We start from the raw sequence: 27,742 nt of genomic DNA on the forward strand, positions 1-27,742 counted from the left end.
GCCGGGCGGCGGGTGTGGCTTTGGGAGTCGCTGCTGTCCTTCGTCTGCTTCAGGGTTGTCCGGTTCTCAGTGTCCCGGGGATCTGTTCGTGGGTTTGGGGAGATCTGCAGCCGCTGTCAGACGTGATCCTGTGGGCCTAGAGGAGCGGGGAGACTCGGGTGAGTGCCGGGAGGCAGTGCGGCTTTGTGTGCGGGGCAGCTGAGCCTGGTGGTGCTGTATGTTACACGGGGAGGTGAGGCTGCTGCATTACCGTACAGTGCTGTGTATGGGGACAGCAGGGGGCTCCCCTATGGCGGTATCCTGTGCCTCTCTGCTGTACAGTGATGCTTCACAAGCTGTCATCTAAGGGGGAACCCTGCAGCAATGCCTCTGCAGCGCCGCCACAGGGGGAATCCGGTATTACATGTAATGCAGGGATCCCCAGCGTGTGGCCCAACAGCTGTGCAACAGGAACTACAACTCCCAGAGGGCCAGAAACCATAGAGTTATAGAGCCTGGACAGCAGGGCACCTTTCCTGGCTTATAGAGGAGGTCCTGGACATTGATAACCATCCATCTAAGTACATGGAGGTGCTCTAGTTAGGTTCCTACATACCATGGTGCACCACTTTACTGGTAAAAAGTTTGCATTGCTGATCTAGACCTGAGCCCCTTAATTCTAAGGATTGTGGGGTACAGGCAGTGGCACCCCTACTAATCTGGACATTATATAGGATCAGTTTGCATCACCTATCCCAGGGTAGGGGGATGAACAGCTGGTCCAGGGACCCCCAGCCACGGGGAATGGACCTCAGCTGTCCCCAAAGTGAATGGAGCAGGAGCATGGAAGTTAAAAGGGGTACTCCAGCAAAAAAAAAAAAAAATAATGAAAAATTCCAGTACTTATCAGCTGCTGAATGTCCTACAGGAAGTGGTGTATTCTTTCCAGTCTGGAAAACAGAAGAGGTTTTCTATGGGGATTTTCTACTGCTCTGGACTGTTCCTGTCATGGGCAGCAGAGGTGCACTGTTAAGAAAATACTACTTCCTGCAGATTTTTTTTTTTTTTTTGCTGGAGCCCCCCTTTAACTCACAGTTGATTGATTGTATACTTCATGACCCATCTATTAGATGATGGGTGTCGGATGCCACTGTTCAGTGCCATCAGTGGTAGGCAGTAATGGCATGGAGAAGATACTGATGTATTGTTAAATGGATGTCTGATAGTGGAATCCCTCACCCATAGGCTAATATGGGATTCATAGATTCCAGTCTGCTGTGCTATTCCATTCTTTATTGTTTGCTTTATATGGATGTAGAAAAGACGCTCTGCCTGACTAATGGACCCTTATAAGCATGGGTCTGCAAACTGCGGCCCTCCAGCTGTTGCTAAACTACATTTCCCATCATGCCTGGACAGCCAAATCCAAAGCTTTAGCTGTCCAGGCATGATGGGAGTTGTAGTTTTGCAACAGCTGGAAGGCCGCAGTTTGGAGACCCATGCTTATAGGGATGCACATGAGTACATCAATGACAGTAACTGCATTAGTAAGGATTGGAATACCTTCAAAGGATTCGTAGGAGACTGCAAGTACCGTGTGGAGCAGGGCTAGAGAACCCTGGCTCTCCAACTGCTTTTAGCTTTGGCTGTCTATGCATGATGGGAGTTGTAGTTGTGCAACAGCTGGAGAGCCAAGGTTCCCCATCCCTGGTGTAGAGTATATTCTGCATGGAGGAGAAGACATTCTTGCTGTTATCATGGAGCTTTTAGGTTGGGTTCACACTGAGTTTTCTGTGTTGGTTGATGATTCCATGTTCCTCAATGATTTTACCATAAAACAAAAATGCATGTTAAAAACCTCCAAAAACTGCATTGTGTGCACACAGGTTTTGTACAGATTTGTGGCCATAGTCTGTGTTACTGGAGGAAAATACCCGTGACTGGTTACTGCTCAGTATAGTTAATGATCAAGCTGAAACCTGGATCTGTCTTGTTACTTTTGCAAGTGAGGAAACCAAAGTGACGGCCTAGGTGCGTGCTGCGACCCGTCCGCCATTAGAGGTGGGCTGCCTTGTTTCTTCTCACTCCTCGGTGGTAATGGCACGTGACTTGCCTACTTGTGTGAATCTGGTTTCCTCCAATGTTGCTACCCCCCCTCGTGTACACACACCTCCTGCTGCTGTAGTGCAAAACCTTGAAGAAAATGATAGGAAGTGAATGTGAGTAGAGCTGAGGGAGGGGACCCAGCAGGGTGGATGCTGAGTGTTATACATAGAGAAGAGTGGTTGTTGTGCTTCATTGGAATATCTTTGTGGTCATGTTGGATTGTCTCGGTTTTGCAATGGTTAAATGCTGTCGGAGTGTATATATAAGGATATGGATACAGGATATGGGCCTTGTAGTCTCAGGCATGCCAGGAATGCCATGACCGGTGACTGTCACCACAATGGCTTCCCTCAGGGCGCTTCTCTCCAGCAGGCAGCTAACAGCGAAATATGTCGCCTCAGGAGACACTGAGGTAATGTGAACACACAGGTAGTATGTGCTACACACCCGTCACCAGGGACCAATGTTACATGAGGCGTAGTACTTCACACCGGGTCCCGGCTTCTCCTGAAGGTGATTCAGCAGCCTGTCATGTCTCAGGAAGAATTACTATGTCCATATATACCAGCTATGGGACTAACAGGGAGGACTGAATAGACACACATTCCACCGCCGCTCCACTTCAGTAGGGAAAAATGGCGACTCAGGCCTTTACCGCGTATACATTGTGGGACAATGCCATTCAGGGAAGCATACATCTGTTGGGGTCCCACCCCAGTTCTGTGACCCTAAGGGTGCGTTCACATGTACAGGATCTGCAGCAGATTTGATGGCCCAGATTAGATTCAAAGCAAATCTGCAATGGATCCTGTACGTGTGAACGCACCCTAATGACGTAGATTTTTTATTTATTTCTTTTTTATTTCTTTTTTTCGGGGCCTATGGAAATCTTTAATCAGAGTGCTGCTCTGAAGGACAAGCTTACGTGAATTACATAGACAACCATTCATTTCAAATGATCCAGTTGATTTTTTTTATGGCAACCCTGTGTCTTTGGCATCTATAGTGCCCAGTACCAGATGGCAGACAGGTTAGGAGAACAGAATTATAGGGGTGCTGCGTTCCTGTCAGGGGGCACAGTTATTGCCTGATACTGTAGGTACTGCTGTGGCTATCCTTCTAGGTTAATATATGGCGAATATGCTATGATATTACTATACTTATCTTTCTATTGTGGCTACTAAAAGCTAGACTGTTGGCCGCCCCTGCTGGAGTTATTACATAGTAGTGCCCGGCTGGTATCTCCCAGTCACCATACGCTGTTTGTTTTTTGGCGCAGGATCACTGAATCCAAAGTCCACGCAGGATGTGGTTCCCTGAGAGGGTGTGACAGGTGTAACTCTACCTGACATTCAGCATACTAAGGGTTATTCATATGGCAGTCATTATGGGCTGTTATAGTAAAAAAAAACAAAAAAAACTTTTCGCTATACATGGCCACAATGTTTTTCACCAGTTAAGTCATGACAATCCGCAGTCGGACCGCTCTATGTGACTAAACCCTATGAGAACACAACTGAGCTGCATTTCCCAGAGTCCTCCTGGGATTCCGCAGCCGGTGCATTTGCTGAGGCCGGAATTCTTAGGTCTAATTAATTACTGAGGACAGAAGAGCTCCGGGATGCAGTTTGTAAAGCTGTAACCCCTTCATGGCCGGACCGTGGGGGTTGTTAATAAGTATAAGCAAGTGACAGCCGAAACTGCAGCACTAAGAGCAAAGCAAATAACCTAGAATACAATGGAGCTTTATGTCTGAGGCCACATGTGTGACGGGAGCGGTTGTGGTCTAGCCTGTATGAAGCCTTGGCACACGGCTGTATTACAGATACGTGTTATATGATTTCTAAGTACAGTGCCCATAGTCAGCTTTATAGATTCTCTACAGGTAATCCTATTTTGCATGCAGTGTTAGGGGGATGACTGTCCCTTTATTAGAAACATTGTTGTTGTTTTTTTTACAGTGTCGGTTCATATTATGCGCCAAATTGTGTGTTAAAGAGTGCTTTATGGCGACACAATCCATCCAGTCAGTGCCAGTATGGTAAATACAGAAGAGGTCGGAGCTCCTTCAGTCAGCTGATAACTTAAGGGTGTGTTTACACAGAGATTTGTCTAACAGATTTTTGAAGCCAAAGCCAGGAACAGACCATAAACCAGAGAACAGGTCATAAAAAGAAGACTGAGTTTTGTCCTCTTTTCAAATCCCTTCTTGGCTTTGGCTTAAAAAAATCTTTCAAATAAATCTCACCATTAGGATTGACTATTAGTATTAGGCCCCATGCACACGTCAGTGGCCATTTGTATTACTGGTCAGGAAGCCATCAGTATTTCCTGACCGTAAAAACAGAAGTGAAAAAAAAAAAAGCATATACATACATACATACCTGCAGCGGTGCTCTCCAACTCGTCTTCTCCCTTCTGCTTGGCCTCTTGTGGCCAGAGACATGCTACTGCCTCCAGCCAGAGGAGCCAATGGCTCATCGCCCTGTCACACAGTGTGCCGTATTTAACTGTATGCGTGTGTACATTTTAAAGGGGCCAGGCACAGCACGTGGTGGCACTTGTCCTGGTGCTGACGCTGGCCCCGTCCGGCTAGCAGAGCATCTGGAATTCTGGCCAGATTCCAGATGTGCATCCAGAGCTGTCCAGAATTCGGGATGCTCCCATAGGGCTGTAATCTGTTCTGGAATTCCAGACATGGATTGGACATGTCCTATAATGTCTGGACCTTTTTTCCAGTACTTAATAAAACCCTATTGATCAGTAAATCCATCCAGATTTTCCTGACATGTACATGGGGGAACAAATATCTGACCACTATAAAGATACAGTAAGATAACCTGCGTATAACTTCAACAAATCAGTGATCAAACATGTGATCAGGTAGAGGTCACTGAATGTCGCCTCCCTATACTGTATGGAAAAAACAATAAACATGTGGTTATTCACAGGAAGCGTGAATCACTAGGAGAAATGAATGACTGTAGGGTCTGCGCTGATGGAAAATTCTACTGTGTGTTCTTCTCGGCCACACAGAAAACAACATAAAGACCTGGCAGATGTGACTCCTACCTATGCTAAGATGGAGGGCCTCCCTGATCTCCTGTGGCTGCCGGAGGTGGTTGGGAAGCTAAACAGGCTGTTTTATGCTAATGCCATAGAGATTTATGGGAAACGTGTAAAGAGTGTAGCACCTCTAGCTATGCTATTCATATAACTATAGCTCCCATTAACATCAATGGAATTTACACAAACTGAAGCACAGTTTCTGCATTTTTCATATTCTGTGTCTACAAAGCTTTTCCTCCTGATCATTGGCAGGATGTATATAAGTCAGTAGGTGGTAGGGCAGTGTTATATATAGCTGGGTAGTGCTTTTTCCTCCTCCTCGTTGGCAGGCTGTACAGTATATAGCTGTGTTCACACTACGTATATTTCAGTCAGTATTGTGGTCCTCATATTGCAACCAAAACCAAGAGTGGATTAAAAACACAGAAAGGATCTGTTCACACAATGTTGAAATTGAGTGGATAGCCGCCATATAACATTAAATAACGGCCATTATTTCAATACAACAGCCGTTGTTTTAAAATAACAGCAAATATTTGCCATTAAATGGCGGCCATCCACTCAATTTCAACATTGTGTGAACAGAGCCTTTCTGTGTATTCAATCCACTCCTGGTTTTGGTTGCAATATGAGGACCACAATACTGACTGAAATATACGTAGTGCGAACCCAGCCTATAAGTCAGTAGGTGGTAGGGCAGTGTTATGTATAGCTGGGTAGTGCTTTTTCCTCCTTCCCATTGGCAGGCTGTACAGTATATAAGTCAGTAGGTGGTAGGGCAGTGTTATGTATAGCTGGGTAGTGCTTTTTCCTCCTCCTTGTTGGCAGGCTGTACAGTATCTAAGTCAGTAGGTGGTAGGGCAGTGTTATGTATAGCTGGGTAGTGCTTTTTCCTCCTTACCATTGGCAGGCTGTATATAAGTCAGTAGGTGGTAGGGCAGTGTTATGTATAGCTGGGTAGTGCTTTTTCCTCCTTACCATTGGCAGGCTGTACAGTATATAAGTCAGTAGGTGGTAGGGCAGTGTTACATATAGCTGGATAGTGCTTTTTCCTACTTACCATTGGCAGACTGTATATAAGTCAGTAGGTGGTAGGGCAGTGTTATGTATAGCTGGGTAGTGCTTTTTCCTCCTTACCATTGGCAGGCTGTACAGTATATAAGTCAGTAGGTGGTAGGGCAGTGTTATGTATAGCTGGGTAGTGCTTTTTTCTCCTTACCATTGGCAGGCTGTACAGTATATAAGTCAGTAGGTGGTAGGGCAGTGTTATGTATAGCTGGGTAGTGCTTTTTCCTCCTTACCATTGGCAGGCTGTATATAAGTCAGTAGGTGGTAGGGCAGTGTTATGTATAGCTGGGTAGTGCTTTTTCCTCCTTACCATTGGCAGGCTGTACAGTATATAAGTCAGTAGGTGGTAGAGCAGTGTTATGTATAGCTGGGCAGTGCTTTTTCCTCCTTACCATTGGCAGGCTGTACAGTATATAAGTCAGTAGGTGGTAGGGCAGTGTTATGTATAGCTGGGTAGTGCTTTTTCCTCCTTACCATTGGCAGGCTGTACAGTATATAAGTCAGTAGGTGGTAGGGCAGTGTTATGTATAGCTGGGTAGTGCTTTTTCCTCCTTACCATTGGCAGGCTGTACAGTATATAAGTCAGTAGGTGGTAGGGCAGTGTTATGTATAGCTGGGCAGTGCTTTTTCCTCCTCCTTGTTGGCAGGCTGTACTGTATATAAGTCAGTAGGTGGTAGGGCAGTGTTATGTATAGCTGGGTAGTGCTTTTTCCTCCTTACCATTGGCAGGCTGTACAGTATATAAGTCAGTAGGTGGTAGGGCAGTGTTATGTATAGCTGGGTAGTGCTTTTCCCCAGAATGAGGAAGACAGTTGTGCTGGCAGGCCTGTACCTGCACCACGTTGCCGTCATGGTGGGCCTGCGTAAGAATAGCGTAAGAATACAAAGGCACATTATGTGTTTTTTTTAATGTGTCCCCAGCATTTCACAAGTTCTTTCTTTTTTCTCTTGGTGCCCGCCCATCGCTGCCCACTCTCCCCAGCCGCCTTCTGTTCTCTTCCTCAGTCTTTCTTATCTCATTGCCCTTTCCTTTCGCCTCCTCCCCTTAGTTTTCTGTGTTGATTTTTCATAGTTTTCCTCCACTTTCTCACCCGTTCTTCCTCTATGACAGTAAATATCCACACTGATCTGTCAGTGTACTCAGCACTGTGTACACTGGGGAACAGCCAGAAAAGCCATTTGTATAATGTCCATTACATCTAAAACACAGGCTTGGCTTGATAGATGACGGAGAATGTGTAAAATGTCAGTGCAGGGTCAACCATGTACGAAGAAGAACGGTTTCCATACAGACCAATTATGTGTGATAGTTTGTCATTGTTTTACATTTTGTCTTAAAGGGGTATACCCATCTTAACTAATGTGAGGTTTGTCATAATATATATTTTTCCTTATACATTTGTTTAGCTAGCTTGCCGCCTTCTCCTGATATGCCCAGTCTGTCCCCCCCATTATTATTAGCTTGTTGTCTAGGTTACCAACCACCACTCTGCTCTAAAAGCATAGATGGATTGTCCTCCAGAAGTGTTGCCTGCATGTCCTTTTCAGAGGAGCTGAGAAGTTGGGGATGCATATGGGTCCAAAAAACCCTGACCTGACATAACTTACATATGTCAATTCAGCCTTAAGCCCCCATTACACAGGGCGACGGAGAGGAGCAAAGGAGCGCCGTCAGCGCTCGCTTGCTCCTCGTTCCCCGCTCTCCTCTGGCGCTATTACACGTGTCGGCAGCGAGTGGGTGAGTACAAGGGAACCGCAGGGACGATCAGGCTATTCCACAGAGCGACGGCAGCATATCGCTGCTATATTACAAACGAATTGTTCCGAACAAACATTGTCGGCTGATCGTTGCCTTCTATTACACAAGACGATTATCGTCCGAATACGGCCGATAATTGTTTTGTGTAATGGGGCCTTTATATTTTGTGGTAAGTTGATTCATAATTCCTGTAATAAGCCCGGTGTAAGTACTGTAATATTCTGGGCCGTGTCTTAGTTCTCAAGTGTCAGAATGCCGGGAAAGCAGCCAGACGTAGCCAGGAGCCGAGATATTATCTGCAGGCTGAATGACTCCTCAGGAAAAGCAGCGAGGTCAGGTGGGTGCGGAGAAAATAACCTCAGTGATTCCATTACTTATCCCGTGTGAATACCAGGAAGTATATAGGTAGATCAGATGAATGTATTCAGTAGTAGTGGAAACAAGCAGCGGCCTATGCCTTTTGGTGGATTGGCTTGTGGCAGATTTTGTTGCAGCAATTTCTCTGACTGAAGACCTGCTCCATTTATGTGAATGGGGTTGTTTGTTATGAAGGATTTGCAGTCAGCCAGCAAATGAGGAAACACTGATCACTCACTTTAAAGGGGTTATCCAGTGCTACAAAAACATGGCCACTTTCTTTCAGAGACAACACGACTCTTGTCTCCAGTTCAGCTGCGGTTTGCAATTAAGCTCCATTCAGTTCAATGGAACTGAGCAGCAAAACCCCGCCCAAGCTGGAGACAAGAGTGGGGCTGTCTCTGGAAGAAAGTGGCCATGTTTTTGTAGCGCTGGATAACCCCTTTAAACCGGTCAGAAAATAATTTGCTCCCTGTCTAATAGACGAGTGATTAAAGCATAGGGCTGCCAGAACAGTCTAGCCATTGTTCCTGCAGCCCCGGCCGCACGATCTTCGAGCTGTGTAATAGACTCTGTAATCGAGCGCCAATCTAGATCAGTTCTTTATGGTGCAGCCAGGTTTTTGTAATATGGCCTTTACCCTATAGTGATGCTCCAGCACCAATATATTAGTACTACAGTGTTTCTCCCAGTATAAGACAGGACCTTGTTTTTTTTCTATGAAAAAGGGGCTTTTTTTCGAGGTTGGTTCTATTTTCTGAGAAAACAAAGTATTCCCCACTGTGGCTGCACTGCATACAGTAGTAAGGCTCGGTTCACAATATGTTTTTGCAGTCCATTTAACATATACGTTTTATGAAAAAAGATGAAAAAATTGATGCTGTTGTGTGCAATCCATTTGGATATGATTTTCTATTGACTTCCATAAAAAATGGACTGCAAAAATGCAGTGTGAACCCAGCCTCAACCACCATACTGTCCCACTGGTTCCATCCCTCCCCCTTTATAGTAAGGGCACCCATACTGTATGCATCCAACATGTACAGTAAGCCCCCCATACTGTATACATCCCCTCTCTAGTTCTTCCCCCATACTGTATACATCACACCTCTGCAGGTAGTCCCCATACTTTATACCACAACATACTGGCGGATTATAAGATGTCTGGTACTGATTGGCTGATGCTGGGCACCCAGTGTCCGAGGTCTGGTCAGCTGACTTAAACTAGGGCTTATTTTTGGAGTAGGGCTTAAAAGCTTTACCGGACAAACAAAAATCACTCAAGCCTGTGCAGATGGGGTAGCGGTTGAGTGGGGTGCACACTGCCTGTATGTGATTACAATGAAGTAGCGATCAGTTAGACAGTTAGGGCCCTATTCCACGGGACGATTGTCGTTCGCATAATCGTTAACGATAAACGATCCAAACGACCGCTATTGCGAAAGACCTGAAATTGTTCACCCATTTACATGGAACGATGATCATTACTTATGATCGTTCTTGCGGTCGTCTTGTCGCTATTGCATTTGTCACTACTGCGAACGACGTCTTATTCAATGCAAACGATTTGCAAACGAGCAACGATAAAAATAGGTCCAGGTCTTATTAAACGAACAAAGATTTCTCGTTCGGTCGTTAATCGTTAACTGCTATTCAACCGAACGATTATCGCATAGATTCTAACGAGTTAACTATAATCTAATCGTCTTGTGGAATAGGGCCCTTAGTTTCAAGCAGTAATTGTACGTAAACATTGGTAAATGTAAGGATGGCAAAAAGGGGCAGCGGACTGTTTAACATGTCTATAAACAGTGGTGTAATGCACGTGGCCACAAAACATGATGTCAGAATTATGGTCGAAAAAGGATCCTAACTGAGAGGGACTGCAGACGAGTTTCACAGCCTATAGAGGGACATCGCTGGCTTCCAAACCCGACAGGAATTGCTGCAGTCAGTAAATGAAGGTCCTTCTTAACCTGTTAGCGAGTGAACATTGTTACAGGCCAAAGGCGGAATTTCATGAAATTAAATGAGGATTTCCATGATTTTTTTTTATTATTTTTTTTTAGATGTGACTAATTTTTTGTCCGGGGAGCTTATTTCAAGCCTAATGCAAACAGCCTGCAAACTGAAGCTAGGCCTTATTATAGGGCTTATTTTGGGAGAAACACAATAGAACTATTACTCATATTAGGGGATGAAGCCCACAGGGCCTAAAAGTAAGAAAAATATCAACGGGAGAACCCAGCCCTTCCATAATCCGCTTGTAGTGGGCGGCCCCAGGAGAAAAGACAGACAATGTGATTTCCGTGCTCAGTTTCCATCCTGACTTAGCACTTTTATTAATAACTTGGGAAGCTCGTTTTATATCTGTTAATGTAAAGCCGAATTTTTGCTTTATTTTAGAGACCAAAGGGAGGATTCTGTGATTTTCAGGGGAAATGTTTTTTCATTCCTGCCAGTGTGTAGCTTACATATCGCCATGGCTGTGACATGGATCCCTCTCTATTTCTGTATTTTATTGCTATTCCCAGCACACATGAGCTCCGACACCGCACGTTCCTATTTTTGCCTTATGCCCAAGTTATTTTATGACACGACAAACAAAGGAAAGTGACTGTGCAGAAATAGATCATCGGCTAATGTGACAGAAAATACACAGCACCCATCTGTGGCAAAGCAGGGTGCTTAGATACAGGCCTACTGCAGGTGTAGTTGCTCCAGGTACAGGAAAGCCTAGCTCCAGCTAGCTACATGACCCAGTATGCACCACTCTACCCAGTGTCCTGGCCATGTGCAGAGCTGTAAAGGAGAACAATCAGCCAGCGATTGCCCCTCTGTAGCACTTGCTGACTGTTTCCTTTGCTTATTGCCTCTGAATACTGTCATAAGTAGCTCAGTATTATTTTCTCCCATAGTTCTATGGAGTACTCTGGCCATTAAGTACTGGATCAGTTCTTATTTATCCATGTAATGTAGGATCCATCACTGCAGATCTTTGCATAGACAATTAGCTGCCAGATGGGTGTTAACTCATGTCTGCCATTGATCCATTCCTTGAATCTGTGTATTTTGGGTGTGCCAATCATAAGAAGCTGGGCCCCATCGGGGTGTGCCGATCCCCATAGCGTGCCTGTCACATTCTTGCCTAATGTGGAAACAATCCTGCGTACATCTAGGTAATGTATATGTTTCATTGTAAATCAGCATAATGCCAGGTCTGTTCCATTTTCTGAGTTGGCAGGGCTGAATAGGGAGGGCATTGTGATATGATAATACTGGATGGTTCCCTGTGCCCACAACAATTCTTTTTCTGTATGCCCAGTCTCTCTGTGCCAAAGTTGCTTCTCCTTTTCCATGTCCGTACACAAGGACTAGCACAACAGGCTTTGTTCCCAAAGAAATGTTCACACTGTATTATCTGGATGGTATTGAATGTCAAGAACGGGACGGGGGGAGGACAAGGGCATGTGTAACAATCCTTACCCATCAGAAAGCCAAGTTCCCTAATGCTTCACTGAGAAGATCACTCTAGACCAGAGATTCCCAGTCTGTGGCCTTGCAGCTGTTGCAGAACTGCAACTCCCACCATGCCCTGATAGCAGGTGTTGCTGCAACAGCTGCAGGGCCACAGATTGAGGATTACTCCTCCAAACCTTAGGCTTCATGAACACGTCTGTCATTCTGTCTGCAATTGCGGATAAAAACATAGGACCAATGCATTTCAATGGCCCCGTTTACACATCCGTTTGTGCCACAAAAAAAGGACAGATCCCTTGCATTTGCGATACAGATCACTATCTTCTATTCAGTGGTCCATGAATTGCGGAGCACTACGGACGCGTGAATGAGGCCTTTGTTTCAGAATACTGGATAAGCCTCTGTAAGATTTTCAGATACTATACTTGGATTACTGGTGAAAAATGGGCAGCCGAGGTAAACCCAACACCAGTATGGCATCCGTGTGCCCTTCCTATGCAGTTTTACTACCTACTGAATAATGTCCATATCAGCAGAGAACCTTACAAAGGTCTGTGCAGTCTTTTCTTGTGTATACATGCAGCAGAGTTGAGTTTGTCCTTTTGTTTCTAGAAACTTTGCATAAATCAAGCTAAATTTGTAATCCCAGAGGGATTGAGTTATATTCTGTTTATGCAAGTCTATGGAGGGGGGTAGTTTAAGAGAGACAAAGGTGGGCAGAGCGACTACAGGAGTTTATAGTGATTATTACATCTCGTAGCTTAGACTGCTGAATACTGCTCTGTTATGTTCTCCCTGCATCTGCTGCCTCTTGTGATGTGCTGTAGACACATAGAGTAGCGGGATTCCCTTTTCTGTGTGTGCAGTGTATGAGAGACATATAGAGGTTAGGTTGCTCTGGGGCAACTTAAAATTAGAGATTAAACCTACAGAGGGAAAAACTGGTGAAAAAAGCTTATCCTGAAAAGTTACCTGAAGCAACAGGAAGACTTTAACTCTTTATGGTCAGGTAGATTGATGTGGGTATATACACTGTATATAAGAACCCCTTATTTGGTGCAGACAAGAAGCCCAGGTTCTTGCCTCCGACTTGATCTAGATACACACAGCTCTGTTAAGCCTTATTTCCGCTGTTATACTTGTATTAGATTTCTTCTTCTCTGTTCTCTATTTGGATTAGATTAGGGACATAACTGAGTTACTCCATGGGTGAGGCGGCCACGTGCTGTCTGGTCTTGTATTCTGAGCATCATATTGTAATAGACGGATCTGGGTCGCTAGGGTGACTCACACAGGGAATGATTCACACCATGCGGAAAGCTACATTACACTTATAAGAATTACTCCTAGCTATATTTCCCAGTGAATTCATATATTTATATAGGTAGACTGCAATGGCAGCAATGTCTCACCCAGTCTACCACTGAAGAAACCCAGCATGAGCACGTAGCAATAAGTGAATTTCCATGTGTTAATAATAATTTTTATAATCCTTTATGTTTTTCAGATTCACCATGGGCGAGTACAATGAGAAGAAAGAGACTTGTGGGACAATATGTCTGAAGTACCTGCTCTTCACTTTTAATTTCTTTTTCTGGGTAAGTTACTATGCCAGTCATACCATGGTATCTACAAGGCGACGTTATCCACCCTGAGGGCAGCATTAGTTTGCTTGATGGCTCATCTTAGACGTATACGTGGCTATATTGGTCTGTACTCATTTACAGACTGTTGAGATGCTAAAGGCCGCCTCATGTCTAAAGGCCCTATTACACGGAGCGATTATCGGACGTATTTGGCCGATAATTGTTTCGTGTAATAGAAGACAAGGATCAGCCGACATGCTTGATGTCGGCTGATTGTTGTCTTTTAACATATTGAGAAATACACGATCAGGATGGCAGCGATATGCTGCCGTCGCTCCGTGTAGTAGGAGTGGCGGTAGCAGACAGCCACTGTTTTCTATGGGCTACCCGGAAGATCTAGCGATCACCAGAGCAGCCCACCCCGGCTTTTACCCGCTCGCTGCTGACGCGTTTATTAGCGTCTGCAGTGAACGAGGAGCATCAAACATTAATGTCTGATTAGTGGGGTGCTGACACTCAGGAACCCGGCTGATCAGCTGTTTGGCAGAGCTGCAGCCAATACATGAGTGGGGCTAGAAGCTGATGGCTCCATTCATTGTGTTCTGGAAGAGCTCATGCAAGTGAGTAGGGGCTAAACTGCAGTACTCCAGCACCACCACTGTACAATGAATGGAGCTGTCTGCTTCCAGATGTTCATTGTGGATGTGCCAAAGCTGAACTATGCTGAGGACAGGTTATCAATGTAAAATGCCTGGAAAACCCCTTTAAGCACCTTGAGAATTATATGTGGCTCTTGTTACAGCACCAGGTTCTGTCAATGATTGTTTCTCTAATTTTTATTTTTTTTCTATACAGCTGGCAGGCCTTGCTGTCATGGCTGTAGGAATATGGACTCTGGTGCAGAAAAGTGACTACATCAGCCTGCTACCGTCCAGCATGTACGCCGCCACTGCATACATCCTTGTCATTGCTGGGGCAGTTGTCATGGTAACTGGCTTCCTCGGATGTTGTGCAACTTTTAAGGAAAGGAAAAGTCTGCTTAAAGTGGTAAGTGGTCAGGCTGAGCTCTAGTTCTGTAATCCGCTAAGAATCTGCAGGGGAATAAAAGGAATCTGTCAGATAGAAGTGAGGTTACTGGGCTGAGATATAGTACAGACCTGCTCTATGGCCAGAAGCCTTGAGAAGTGTTATATTAACTGGAGGTCAACCAGGGGGGATGGATTTGGACAGCATTGCCGCCTTTACTATGCAAACAGTACACACATTGGGGGAGATTTATCAAACTGGTGTAAAGTAGAATCGGCTCAGTTGCCCCTAGAAACTAATCAGATTCCACTTTCCTTTCCCCACAGTTTGTTGGGAAAATTAAAGGTGGAATCTGCTATTGGCAACTCAGCCGATTCTACTTTACACCAGTTTGATAAATCTCCCCCATTGTTTTTTTTTTGTTTATTTTGTAGGCTTCATTTTCAAAGAAAGTATATTAAAAACTCCAGTGGTTGATAAGGAAGGATTATCATTTATCACATCCTTATCCAATAAGTTGGACTTACACGTTCACATTATAACCAGGACAGGTCTGGGGGTCATATGAACAGGTATAGATGACCAGGCTTTGTATAAATGGGCCCGATAGCTGTCAAAGAAATCTGTATATTTTAGCCAACCATGTTTTCTATGTGCAGTGTGACTGTGCTTCAACCTGGGGCTGAAGAGACATTTTATTATATAGATATAGCTTATTAATTATTTACAAGAAGAAAATTTGCTAAAAAACTAAAGTGTGGTCTAACTGCACAATAGAGTATTGCTACGTGTGGTGGTCTGGAGCGGCAGCGTTTGGTAAGGTGTATAGAAGTGCGAGTGTGTTTACAGAGCGGCTCTTTGTCCTGAGCAGGTCTGTGTAATGCTGGTGTAATGTGAGGAATGTGAACGCTGGGTCTGCCTCCCCCTCTCCTCCCCATACACAGCTATTAGTCACTCTTTCTTCTGGATGCTACATGTGTTAGCTGGGTACACTGCCACCTAGTGGTCGTAATAAGCAAGACATGGATCGTTCCAACCACCTCCCCAGCTATATGTGCTATATATTAGAAAGAGCAGTCTTTGTGCAGACCCCCTACTAGCACAAGGACAAAGTATATAGAACACTTGACTGGTACACTAATGTATTCAAACAGGTATATTAAGCAGCAAATTATAACATACAATATCACCAATCAAAGGCAAGCTAGGGGGTCCCAGGTTGGGGTGTATAGTACCCCAGGGTTGGTTTCATTTGGTGGTAAATTGTGTGCAGACCCCCGCTATGCATGTCACTGTGTCCTCTGTAATGTGAGGGAGTCATCGGACTGACACTTTGCCCAGTATGCCTCATATAATGCTATTTTATCTAGCTGTCATATCTAGCTGATGTTTTGGCATCTTGTATTAATGGAATCACCTTCTCTGGCCGTCTTTTGTAACAAGGACCTTAGTCTATCACACTATGAGTTAGATGCCTGAATTACCGATCAGTTTTTTCATGTAGAAATAGAGGAACTGCTTCTCTTGATAACTAAGAAGGGTTGCAGGGGCCCAGGAAAGCTAGGTGATAGCCCTTTGTGGGAATCATGACCGTAAGAAGCAATTGTATGTATAGATCTTTAAATATCATATAATCTTATATTAATATTTATTTTCTTTCTAGTATTTTATCCTGTTGCTCTGCATCTTCATCTTGGAGATTCTGGCAGGTATCCTGGCTTATATATACTACCAGCAGGTAAGTGCAGACTGATGATATAAACCAGCGTGTTTTTTTTTTTTATACTAGGTGCTGAGAAAAACCTCTTTAATATTCCCTATTAGGGGGTATAGATGTAATAGAGGAAGGTGGACCTAATAGTATCGATTTTAGCAACAATAGCTTTTTAGTAGCATATGTGCAGTTAGTGTAATGCTTAATGCATGTCCTAGAGATCGAGCTTAGTGATGCTCCCTGCTGTATCTTACAACCAGTGAGGGTCTGAAAACCCATACCCGCACTGGTTGTTAGATACAACTCGGCTTAGCGGTTCATTTTCCGTTTTGCTGCAAGAATGGTCTCCTTGGAAGTCAATGGAGACCATCTCATGCAGTGAGATGAAGATCTAGCACCTTTCCTGGCTGTATCTGGCAATCAATGGGGGGTCCCCGCACCACACCCGACTGATCAATACATATGGCATAGCTCTAGTGACTGGGACACTTCACCATTCCGTGCAATGAAAGTTGGTTTCCCCAGCGAGGCAATGCTTGGAGGAAGAGATGAAAGTCTGAGCAATGTACTTGGCCAGACTGTTCCTTCAGTAAGTTAGCTGAAAAAGTAGATTTGAGAATATGCCCTTCACACCTTCATTGGATGCCCCTTCAGCTGCTGCTTTTGAAGATTTCACTATATTTGATGGGAAGAACAACATAGCATGCTACGCGGTTCTTTCCATTAAGTCTTAATTTTAAGTCAGTAAAAGGTACAAATTGTCCCACATAAAAACAAGCCCTTATATTGCTATGTTAGTGTGTGTGTGGGGGGGGGTTATAGCTCTTTTAATCTGACCATGAAAAAAAAAGAATAATATAGCTTGGTCATTAAGGGGTTAAATAAGATTCAAGAATGAAGGACTGCTGACAGAGTCGCCATTCTGTACACAATGTGCCAATGCATCAGAACCATTCCTGCTTATTCTGTATGTTTTTAGCTCTTGAATGTAATTATTGGTTGGAGTCCTGGCTGTAGACAGCCCCAGGGCAGCAGCGGTGTAATTCAGCTTTATTTGATTAAGTAAGCAGGCACATGTGGCGGCACGCTGATGCATGGTTAATCAGTAATTACACGGCTCACGCCAGGCTTCCCTGACTGCAGACGGCACACCACCCACACCTGCCAGGGATCGGGAGATGTCTGTCATGGACAAGTATAGAACCAAGTTTACACAAGAGATGCCCTATAGACGCTTGTGTTATTCCTAAGAACTGCCTGGTACCAGTGTGTTGGGTTGGCAGAGCACAATAGTGATTGATGTAATAATTTAACTACTAATTATAATAATAGATTTACAAGCATTATGCTCAGTTGGATATTATTAATGTAAAATGCTCATTCCTTACACAGCATGGCATGTACTATTAGTTGTTATTAGGTTTATTAACCCGATCCGGCAGCAGGAGGGACTTGCATGCTGAAGTTTGGGTAACTATGGTTATGGTCGGTTACATGCACTAGGCCTATGAAATCAGAATAGGGCTGGAACCAACCTGGCGTCTGGTTCTTCTGGTAGCAGGAGGGACTGCACATACGTAAACCTAATGACAAGTACCCTTTAAATGGATGTTCATTAATGTGGATGGATGGTATACAGGGTCATTGTACTATGTGCGAGGGATACATTGCTGCATAGTGTCATTGGACCCTGACCATACCTTAGCATGATTAGTAGAGATCTGTCTGCTCCTTGAGGTTTTCTGTCTTAGCGCTCTACCAGCTTTTCAGTGACGCTCACTGCACTATGTATCACAAGGGCATTTGTCCCTCCAGTTCTCCGCCAGCTAAGCCTTGCATATAGAGAATAGTTGTGTGTGTTTCTCCACCCCAAAGACTAGCTTCTCTTCTCTGTCCCTCCTCTCGCATGCTGCTTATGTGTGTGCATTCACTGTATATACTAGTGTGTAACTCTTGCTCTGTCCCTGTCTCTTTCCATGCTGCAGTGTACTCCGTTCTGCTCACAGGTAACAATTGTACTTTCCTCTGTGGCTTCAGCCCCTGCCTTGTCTATGATGGCTTCATCAACTCTGGGCAGACAAATATATATATATTGCAAATAAGAAAAAAAAATCCAGTTCTAACATGTATTGTATATCCATTATTAACCGTGTATGAAAGAAACTGGTGGAAATCATCCACATTCCAAGTCTTATCGTGAGGAAAGGAATGCAGTGATCTCGTACTGGCAGCTGATTATTTTACATTCGTTTCGCTTTAAAAGTTGAAATGTTACATTCTATCCTAATTCCGCATCTATACCAGGGGTGTCAGACTGCTTTAGCTTTGGGAACTGTAGTTTTGCGGCAGCTGGGGGGAGGGGCACAGTTTGACACCCCTGGTCTACACCAAAAGGATGGGACATCCACTTGTAAACAGCTATGATGGAGTTAATGGCCTTATCACTGTAAGGTACTCTGTTTTTCCTTGAAGACATATGGGGTTTAGATATTTTCAGGCAATGCTCATTGGGGAAGCAGTATTCAAATTAGCTTTTCTCTATCATCTAAACTATTCTCTTCCGAATGGATGATATCTGAAGGCAGAAGAATCAGAAGAATGGCTATATGCTTCGAGCTGCCATGTAGATCTCTAAATCTAGATTTAGAAAAGCCCCAGAATGCATTACTCATTACTGGGTAATTTCTGTGTATTTTATGTGCTTTTATTTAAAAAGGTTGTCCGGTGAGTAGAAGACTTCAGAAGCCTTCTTCTCGCTGCGCTTACCTGCTCTCAATGCACATCTCAGAAGTATCCCTTGCAAGATGTGTGTGTGTGTGTGTAGATTGTAGTCGGCAGTCAATCCAAGGTGTATAGGCTCTCCTGATTGTCCACAGACAGATGATGTCAGGGATAGGGGTTGGTTGTGATGGAAAATCACAGACAACCCTTTAGTTCCAAGAGTGAGAGGGTCATCTTGCTGTGGCTTACCCCTCCCCATAGAGAACACGGGAGCGCCCAGCCTTGCTAAATGCTGCTGTGTATGAGGAGGACAGGTGGCGGGTGGGAGAGATAGCTGATCAATAAGCCATCAGATATATTGAAGGTGTATGTCCATAATTACCTTCTGAGGGCGATGTCATGTTGCTGCATAGTGTCTCCCATGTTGTAGAGACACTGTCCAGTCTACATCTGGGTTTTTGCCCCTTTTTGGCTCAGAGCACATAGCTCAGCAGCGTCTCCCCCAGTGTTTCCCCCTGAGCCATGTCCCTCTAGCTTGCTCCCTGAGTTGTACTGATCTGGGGCAGAACCCCCCGAAACCCCTGTCTTTGGATTGGTGACTTTTCATTTTGAAGGAGACATATTTGACAGTCTTCTGCCTAGTATAGCAGCCACATTTACTTTGGGATGCTTGCATGTGATGGCAGGACAGGGATAAGAATATGATATAAATGTGAGGGCCTCCGGACCCTCTCAGTGTAAACGTGCTGACCATTTCTGGTGGATTGGATGGTTTTAGCGGAGTGTGTTATGAGATGACTGTTGTCAGGAGCAGACGTGTTCTCTATGAGGCTGAGCCGTGTCCTCTTGTCTCTCCAGCTGAATGATGAATTAAAGCAAAGCCTGAAGAACACCATGACCATGAAGTACAAGCAGCCAGGAGAGGACAAAGTCACCCAGGCGGTGGACAAGCTGCAGCAGGAGGTGAGGATGCTGTGTGCTTTATAGAAGCCCATCTTCTTTTTACTGTTTAGTAATCTGAATCTTTCTTAGTTTTATGTCAATAAAGCAGTGCATTATGGGACTATATTTTACTTAGCGTTACTGTCCTTTGTGAGTAGTCAGAATGAGACAGGAGAGGCACTTGACTAACCCCATGTCTCTCCTCACTGAAGGAGGTGGTTTAGTATAGTCTAGTCATATGCATTGATGGGAAAGCCAGGAAGAGAGTAGCTCTTAGCTGAGCACTTTCTCCTTCCTGCAAGCAAGGTCATTACCTAATTTTTATACCTTATGATTCAATATTGATTTACGGATTCTTATCATTTTATATACTGTATTACGGGTTTCCGATATAATACAAGGATATTTATTTGATTTACAAACCTCATTTGTCAGCCAGAGCGTCTTTCACTTTGAAGGTCTATACAGAGGACTTGACTTCCTGACTTGTTGCTTTCTCTTGCTCAGTTTAAGTGTTGTGGCAGTAACAATTCCCAAGACTGGAGGGAAAGTTCCTGGATAAGGTCCCCACAATCTGAGGGGCGCTTGGTTCCAGACAGCTGCTGCAAGACTGTTACCCCAAAATGTGGGGTCCGAGAACATCCCTCAAACATCTACAGAGTCGAGGTGAGGAATCATTGTCTTTGTGTTTTTTGGCATCTGTTAGACTTCGGATTATAATGTAGAACAATAAAGTATAAAATATCCAGGGAATTAATGTAATATATAGTCAACATTAGGATAACTGGTAGGATGAGCAGATGACATTAGTTACTCCAGTATGGATGGAAAGCTATTAATAAACATGACTTTCTCTTCTTCACAGGGCGGCTGCATCACCAAACTGGAAACCTTCATCCGATCTCATCTGCTTATTATAGGAGCTGTGGGTTTAGGCATTGGCTTTGTACAGGTAATGCATATGTACTTACATACAGGGGGAAGAATGGTTTATAGCACTAGTTTGCATTTATATACTGCATTTTATTGTCTGTATGTACAAAGGTATTGTCCATGCCTGAATTACCGGCCAGAATGTAATATTGAAGATTACACAACCACCTCTGAAATGGTGTCTGTAAAGGTTTATTATTAGTAAATTTGTAGAAGAAAGAAGATTGCAGCCTATAGCGACACAACAAGGGTGTAGTTTCCCGAGGCATACGGCAAACATGGTGTATAAATAGGAGCATCTCCTGTGATGCACAGCTACCTGTTTTACTTAAAGGGGTAGTGCGGCGCTAAACATTTATTCACAAAATAACACACATTACAAAGTTATACAACTTTGTAATGTGTGTTATGTATGTGAATGACCCCCTTCACCCGTGTTCCCCCCCACCCCGGAAGTGTGGTGCATTATACTCACCGCATTCGTGCCAACCCCCTGCCGCCATCTCGTGACAATGACGACCTCTTCGGGAGGCCTGCAGAACCGCTCCAGCCGTCCCTCATGCTGATGACGCGGCAGAGGGGGCCGGCATGGGGGACGGCTGGAGCGGTCTCCCGAAGATGTCGTCATTGTCACAAGATGGCGGCCGGGGGTCGACACAAATGCGGGGTGGGGGGGGGAACACTGGGAAGGGGGCCATTCACATACATAATACATACATAACTTTGTAATGTGTGTTATTTTGTGAATAAATGTTTAGCGTCGCACTATCCCTTTTAAAGAGACTCTGTCAGTAGGTTTCTGCTGTCCTATCTTAGGTTAGCATAGTGACAGAGAAGCTGAACAGAACATAACCTACATTGTTCCGTGCAGTTGATTTGGAGATCTCCTCCTGAATAACATGGACAATAAGTAGTCCTCTCCATTATGTGCATGAGCCCAGCTGAAATCTCCGCCCACCAGCTGGGCGGGGGTGGCAATAATCCTATTCTCCTGCACATTAGGAGAACGGCTTAACAAAATGATGCAAGTAATGCACCAGTCTGTTCAGCATTTATATCACTAGTTTATGCTGCCCTCATTTAAGGCAGTACATATCTAGTGACAGATTCCAGAAGACCTGTCACTACAATTCTGGGACATCTCTCCTTACAGCTCTGTGTTCTGCTTTTCCTCAGCTGTTCTTACAAGAAATTTATGAGTAAATAGTCAAGTGGGTGTTATCAGCTTGGGGCATGTCCTTACAGAGTCTGGCACTGTCAGCTGATTGGATAGTTTCACCGAGTGCAGGGATACACCTCCCACCTATTTCTAAAAGCATGGGGAAAAGTGCAAATTATGGGGGAGACTTATCAGTGATGCGCCACAGACAAACGCCAGGTAGAAGGTGCAGATTCTTGCCTTCTTCCAGGCCTCCTCCCGCACCAGATTTATCATGATTTATGCCCGTTAACAGGAATGAATCATGATACAAATCTACACCTGCTCCCAAGCAGGTGTAGACTTGCCACACAATGCCTGCGCCAGCCGCAGGGTCGATCTGTACTAGGAGGGGTACTCCTCTTATTAAATTTGGCCAAGGGAAAAGGGGGCGGGTGTACCCCACTGTCATGGATAGGGGATACCAAGCCCAAATGGGAACAACTCTATAAAAAAACGTGTTATGGGACCATCTCCTGTAGTGTGAAGCGGTGCTCAGACACATGCTTCTTTCTGCTGGTTCTGAACACCCGGACTCCCATAGGTAATTACTTTTGGGTTTCTTTATATGTCCGGTACACTGTAATATGATTGTGTGCAGTCAGTAGCAGGGTAATAGGATTTTGCCTGCTCTTCCTACACTGGTCACAGGTACCGCATGTTTATCATCTATAATATGCAGGGCACATGGCGATCTAACGTGTATGATGTTATATCTAAGGTCTCTATTTTGAGAAGTCCTCATTTAATACTTAGTTTTTCTGTCTTAACTCTGCTCTTTAGGTATTTGGAATGATATTCACTTGTTGCCTCTACAAGAGTCTAAAGTCTGAACCATACTAAGTTGTCTGTGGACTTCTATTAATGCACTCACCGTATACCGCTGACCTGACATGCTGCCGTGGCAGCAAAACTCATGACATCAATTGCTTAGACTACCAGACTGCCACGCGCTGAGTGTATAAGTATACTTATCCCATCACAGCCGCATCATCAGACTAATAATACGTGCCAAGGTAATAAGTGATGTATCAGAAGCCATAGTTTTCCATGGACATGTTCCTGTTCTCTGAAACACCTGATGCCTTCATTGATCCTGTTGGTGACCCGCTGGCACCATACCCTCTGAACGGTCCTCGCGTGTAGACTACTACTTCTACTAGAGATGGTCTCCACAACTTTGCCTTCTGAAATTTACCATCATTGCCTTAAAACTAAATTCTAAGCCAAATATGAAGCTTTGCAGATGGTCTGTCCACGTGTCCGAGCAGGGAATACGCTGCGACATAAGCATCACAAGTATCTGTTTGTTTTTTATATAATTAATAGACATTTAATGTATTTTAAATAATGTTTTATGTTTTTTTTGTCTTTTATCGTTTTCACCAGCTTATTAAATGGATGACACTTAGTTAAAGGGACATTAAGCCTAAAAATCTGAGAGGTAAAGGAAAACATGACGCTTCCTCAGGTCACAGTTTGAAGATAAAACTGGGCTGTGTTATTGCCTTGTCTTCTCCATCTTTTGGTTGTAGAGTGGCATTTGGATGTTTTTTTCCCTTCCTAATCTATTGGGAAATGATGTAGCATGTTACAGAGGAATATGGAATAAAGCAAACCATGGCTTCCTTCAGTTCCATAATGCAAAACTGTCCAGCTCTTGCAAACCCACAACTCCCAGTATGCCCCGACAGTCTTTGGCTGCCTAGACATACTGGGAGTTGGACTGGATTTTCTTTTATTATGTAACTTTAGTTTCCATATAACTTGTAAATTGTGCAATGAACGGCTGCAAGTGTAAATCACACCGAACGTGTAGCTCTGTCTACATCTGATTATAAAACTAGATGATTCATATATACTTTTATGGGAAAAAAGACAGTATAATGTGTTAGGTATCAGGATGAATCATCGCTCATTCTGGCTTTAGCAGTCATTGAATGATTGAGAGCCTGTCATGTACTGATATAACCAATAGTCAATATAACCCACCAGACAGCAATGAGTTTTATTCTACATTATACTAAATTTATTCCCACAAAACCATCAGTCCGCCTGCCGTATAATATAGGACACCATGATCAGACCTGCTCTAATGGATATGTGACATCTAGCCAGGTAAAGGGAATTAGATGACATACTTTTAGTCAGATTCATGTTACCATCCTAATTGTATAATAAATGTTTTCCAATCCTAAATTATTAGAGAGAAAAATGGAAAATGTAGAGTAATGAAAGCAATGTGAGGGCTCGGGAGCCAAATCTTTCTTCTTTTTCCATTTTTAATCTTAAGTGTAAAGTTCTTTAAATGTCACTGAAAAGAAAACAGTGTTGCTGGCAAGAAGAAAGAAAAGCCTTTGCCAAGTCATTAGCTTCATTTGGCCACGTAGACGGGCGCTTTCAGCGGCATCGAACAAAACATTCAGTGCTGCTGTACTGATGTATAAGCATTAGGATCTGACCTGTCCTTGTTACATGGCTGCCGTGTCCAGTGTGTAACCGAATGTACATAACCAGCAGACACCATGCATACTTGTGCAGCACCAGCACTAGGTCCTGCATAGACATACAGTATAAGACTGTCACACTCCGCATTATCAGAGCAGCTTCTTTACACAGAGGTTTACTAAGTAAAGGCTGGGTATAAGACTGCGAATGTTGAATCACAGTGATTAGTGATAATTCTGAAAGGCATTTTATAGGTTTGCAGTACTGATTGATGGCATATCGGTAAGACTTTTGATTGAGAGGGCCATCGCATTTCTGGTAAGGGCTGCAGCCTCTTCATTGTTTACCTGACGCAGCTCCATACATTTGGTGGTGGCTGTGTCCTGTATTGCAGCCCATTCTCATGTACTGCAGTACTATGCACAGCCACAACAAAATATGCGGAGCTGTTCTTAGTAAACAATGAAGAGGCTGCAATCCTTTTACCAGCTGATCAGTGGGGTTGTCAGGAGTTGCACCTCTACCATATTGATGGCCTATCCTGCAAAACAGAAAAGTCATAAGAATTGGGGGGGGGGGGATCCACTTCCGGGGCTCTCTGTGCAAAGAATTGACATGTAAATTGTTTGAGCACAGAGCAGCTGGAGGGGAGGTGTGCGGGGCCGCTATGGCACACTAAGGCAGGCGGGATTCTGCGGCAGGATTCCACCACAATTACTCAGTGTGAACATACCCTAAGGCTGTGCAGGGTAGAACAGAGTAAGGAGCTTCCGGCATCATCATTTATTATGATGTTAGGAGCTCCAAATAGGTTGAAATCTTCCTGCGGCTGTGTCAGTACAGTTTTGTGAAGATTTAAAGCGAATGTACCACTTTGCTTAGTGAAAACTTTTCCGTGCACGCACTGTAATCACGGGACATGTGAATGCCCACTAAGGGTTGTATTATACACCCTGACCCTGATCTCCTAGATTGTCACTTGTCTAACAAGCCTACTACATTACATGGCTATCAGACGAGCAGGGTCTCACAATCAGTGGGTGCTTCGTACAGCCCTTTATCTTCATTCTATGTCTACCACACCCTATTACAAAGGGGAATGTATGAACTTTTTTTTACACAGATTACACAGGTTAAAACCATGTGATCAGCCAATGAAGTGGTTGCTCCTTTGTGGTCTGACTGCTGGGCCTACGTTGATTGTCAGCCTGTTCCTCCATTAATTGTCCAATATACTAAGGCCCTAAATGTATATAATATTTCTTACTACTGATGCAGAAACAACTACTGAACCTCTCTTCATTTTTTAGCCTTGAAGGTGAATCACTTTAATGTAGAATTCATAATATTCATACATAATATTATTATTATTATACATGATGTATATTACAAATCACATGCTTTGTGTTTTTTTGTACAGGTTTTTTTTTTCCTTTTGACCTAGATGATGTGCCACGCTCACTACTACACATTATAGTGTGTAGGCTCTCTAGCATACGCATAAGCTTTTCAGCTTTCTTTTTAATATTGTATACAATCCATGGTTCAGATCCTGACTGGAAGGGGCAGCAGACTGTGTAAGTTAAAGGGGTTGTCCAGACTTAGAAACAGCACCTTTCCTGTCCTCAGTTTGGGTGTAAGTTTTGCCGCTTAGTTCCATTGAAGTGAATGGAGCTGAAGTGTAAGACCACTCACAACCTGAGGACAGAGGTGGTGCTGTTTTTACAAGAAAGTAGCAGTGTTTTTTTATGCTAAATAACCCCTTTAAAATGGCATTGGGTATAAATATCATCTGCTTGTGGATATTGTGATTTCCTCCCCTTCGATCTGCTGATTTGAAGAGGTAAACAGAACCATACATAACGTCCAAGGTCCAACCTGTCTGATCTCTCAAAGATATAAAGTTTGCCAAAGTTTGATGAATATAACTGTAATGCCGTTTTTAACCGATAAATAAAATGTAACATTACTAGGTTTGCGCTACCATTACATATTCATGAACAAAACAAATAAAAGGAAAAAAAGAAAACCTCTCGACAATTTTCTTCTGTCCGATATGAAGCGTCTCAGCTGTACTGTATCAGTCCGGTATCTTATGGTGCGTTTGCACAGGGAGATTTATCTGACGGATTATTGAAGTCAAAGCCAGGCATGGATTTGAAAAGAGGAGAAATCTCAGTCTTTCCTTTATGACCTGTTCTCTGTTTCTAGTCTGTTCCTGGCTTTGGCTTCAAAGATCTGTCAGATAAATCTCTCGTGAAAACGCACCATTAGGTTTTATATGCACATTGATCAAACCCTCTGATGTATACCCTAGACAGAAGACTTGGTGGCATACCATGGCATATGTTGCCCATAAAGTACTACGCAGTATCCTTTTTTTTGTTGTGGCGGATCACAGTCTAGGAAAACACAGTGTGCATTATGTTCTTTAAAAGTGCCAAAGGTCCTGTACCCTGTGTGTATGTGTACATATATATGTATGTGTGTGTGTGTGTGTATATATATAATATATATACACACACACACACAATCACCTCTAGCTATACAATGCACACTAGAATTCTGGACCTGATTGGTCTGATTTTTGTTAGTGTTATTAAAATGTCATAGCAACAGTACGCTACAGCTGTATATGACAAATCTATCACGTATACAATGGATCTCATAGAAACAGCTATGACCTGTACAATAGTGTGGTTCTGCAATCTACACTATTGCAATTCAGCACTGGGGTCCTTGGGAAATATCTTCATAGCAAATGAGCCGCGTCCATATAGTGCCCATATTACTCTGGATTTCAGAGATACTCATGTGAATGGGTCTGAACTAGAGATGAGCCTACGGCTGTATCCATGTTTTCCAGGACTCCCTAGGGCTACATCCAACTTCTTCAGCCACTGGTAATCAAATGCCGCACGCTCTGGTTCAGATGGACCCGAGTGTGAACCTGAAGATGAATATAAGACACAGGTCATAGACAGCAGTGGTGCTCTACCTGGAAAGAAGCAGCCATGTTTTGTTTAACCCTATTTAATCAATTTAGCAGGGCCCTTTGTTTTGACCTTGAACCTTCAGTTTTTTTCACGCTTTTTGGGGCTCCCTTCCCTCCCATAAAGCTACTAGTTCGCAAATTGCATAATAATAATAATATAATAAAAAAAACATCTGGAAATGCAGGTAATGTATTATAAATCACAGCACAGCTTCCATTTATAGAACTGCTATGGTAACTTGTGAGCTGAGCTCTGTTTGGTTGCTACAAGCGCCACCCCTGTACATAGGTTGTGTATGGTATGGCAGCGTTCATTTAACAGAGCTTACCTGTAATACCAGGCATACCTGGCCATTTTGAT

General features: G+C 43.7%; 1 protein-coding gene across 1 annotated transcript; it reads left to right on the forward strand.

Moving 5' to 3' along the window:
* CD151 (CD151 molecule (Raph blood group)) lies at positions 1 to 26,415 on the forward strand. The gene is made up of 8 exons (XM_069965622.1): positions 1 to 158; positions 13,326 to 13,416; positions 14,260 to 14,451; positions 16,094 to 16,168; positions 19,724 to 19,828; positions 20,315 to 20,473; positions 20,673 to 20,759; positions 22,722 to 26,415. The coding sequence occupies exons 2-8, from the start codon at positions 13,333 to 13,335 to the stop codon at positions 22,779 to 22,781; spliced, it is 762 nt and encodes a 253-aa protein (XP_069821723.1). The 5' UTR covers positions 1 to 158; positions 13,326 to 13,332; the 3' UTR covers positions 22,782 to 26,415.
* The last annotated feature ends 1,327 nt before the right edge of the window (positions 26,416 to 27,742 follow it).

Source organism: Dendropsophus ebraccatus, chromosome 4 (assembly GCF_027789765.1).
Source record: "Dendropsophus ebraccatus isolate aDenEbr1 chromosome 4, aDenEbr1.pat, whole genome shotgun sequence".
NCBI lineage: Eukaryota > Metazoa > Chordata > Amphibia > Anura > Hylidae > Dendropsophus > Dendropsophus ebraccatus.

What these genes read in the sequence shown, in the direction of transcription:
- CD151 (XM_069965622.1), top strand. Translation starts at nt 13,333, where the DNA reads ATGGGCGAGTACAATGAGAAGAAAGAGACTTGTGGGACAATATGTCTG. An exon ending in CTTTTAATTTCTTTTTCTGG is followed by an intron (nt 13,417 to 14,259) that starts GTAAGTTACTAT and finishes TTTTCTATACAG; the next exon opens with CTGGCAGGCCTTGCTGTCAT. An exon ending in TAGGCATTGGCTTTGTACAG is followed by an intron (nt 20,760 to 22,721) that starts GTAATGCATATG and finishes TCTGCTCTTTAG; the next exon opens with GTATTTGGAATGATATTCAC.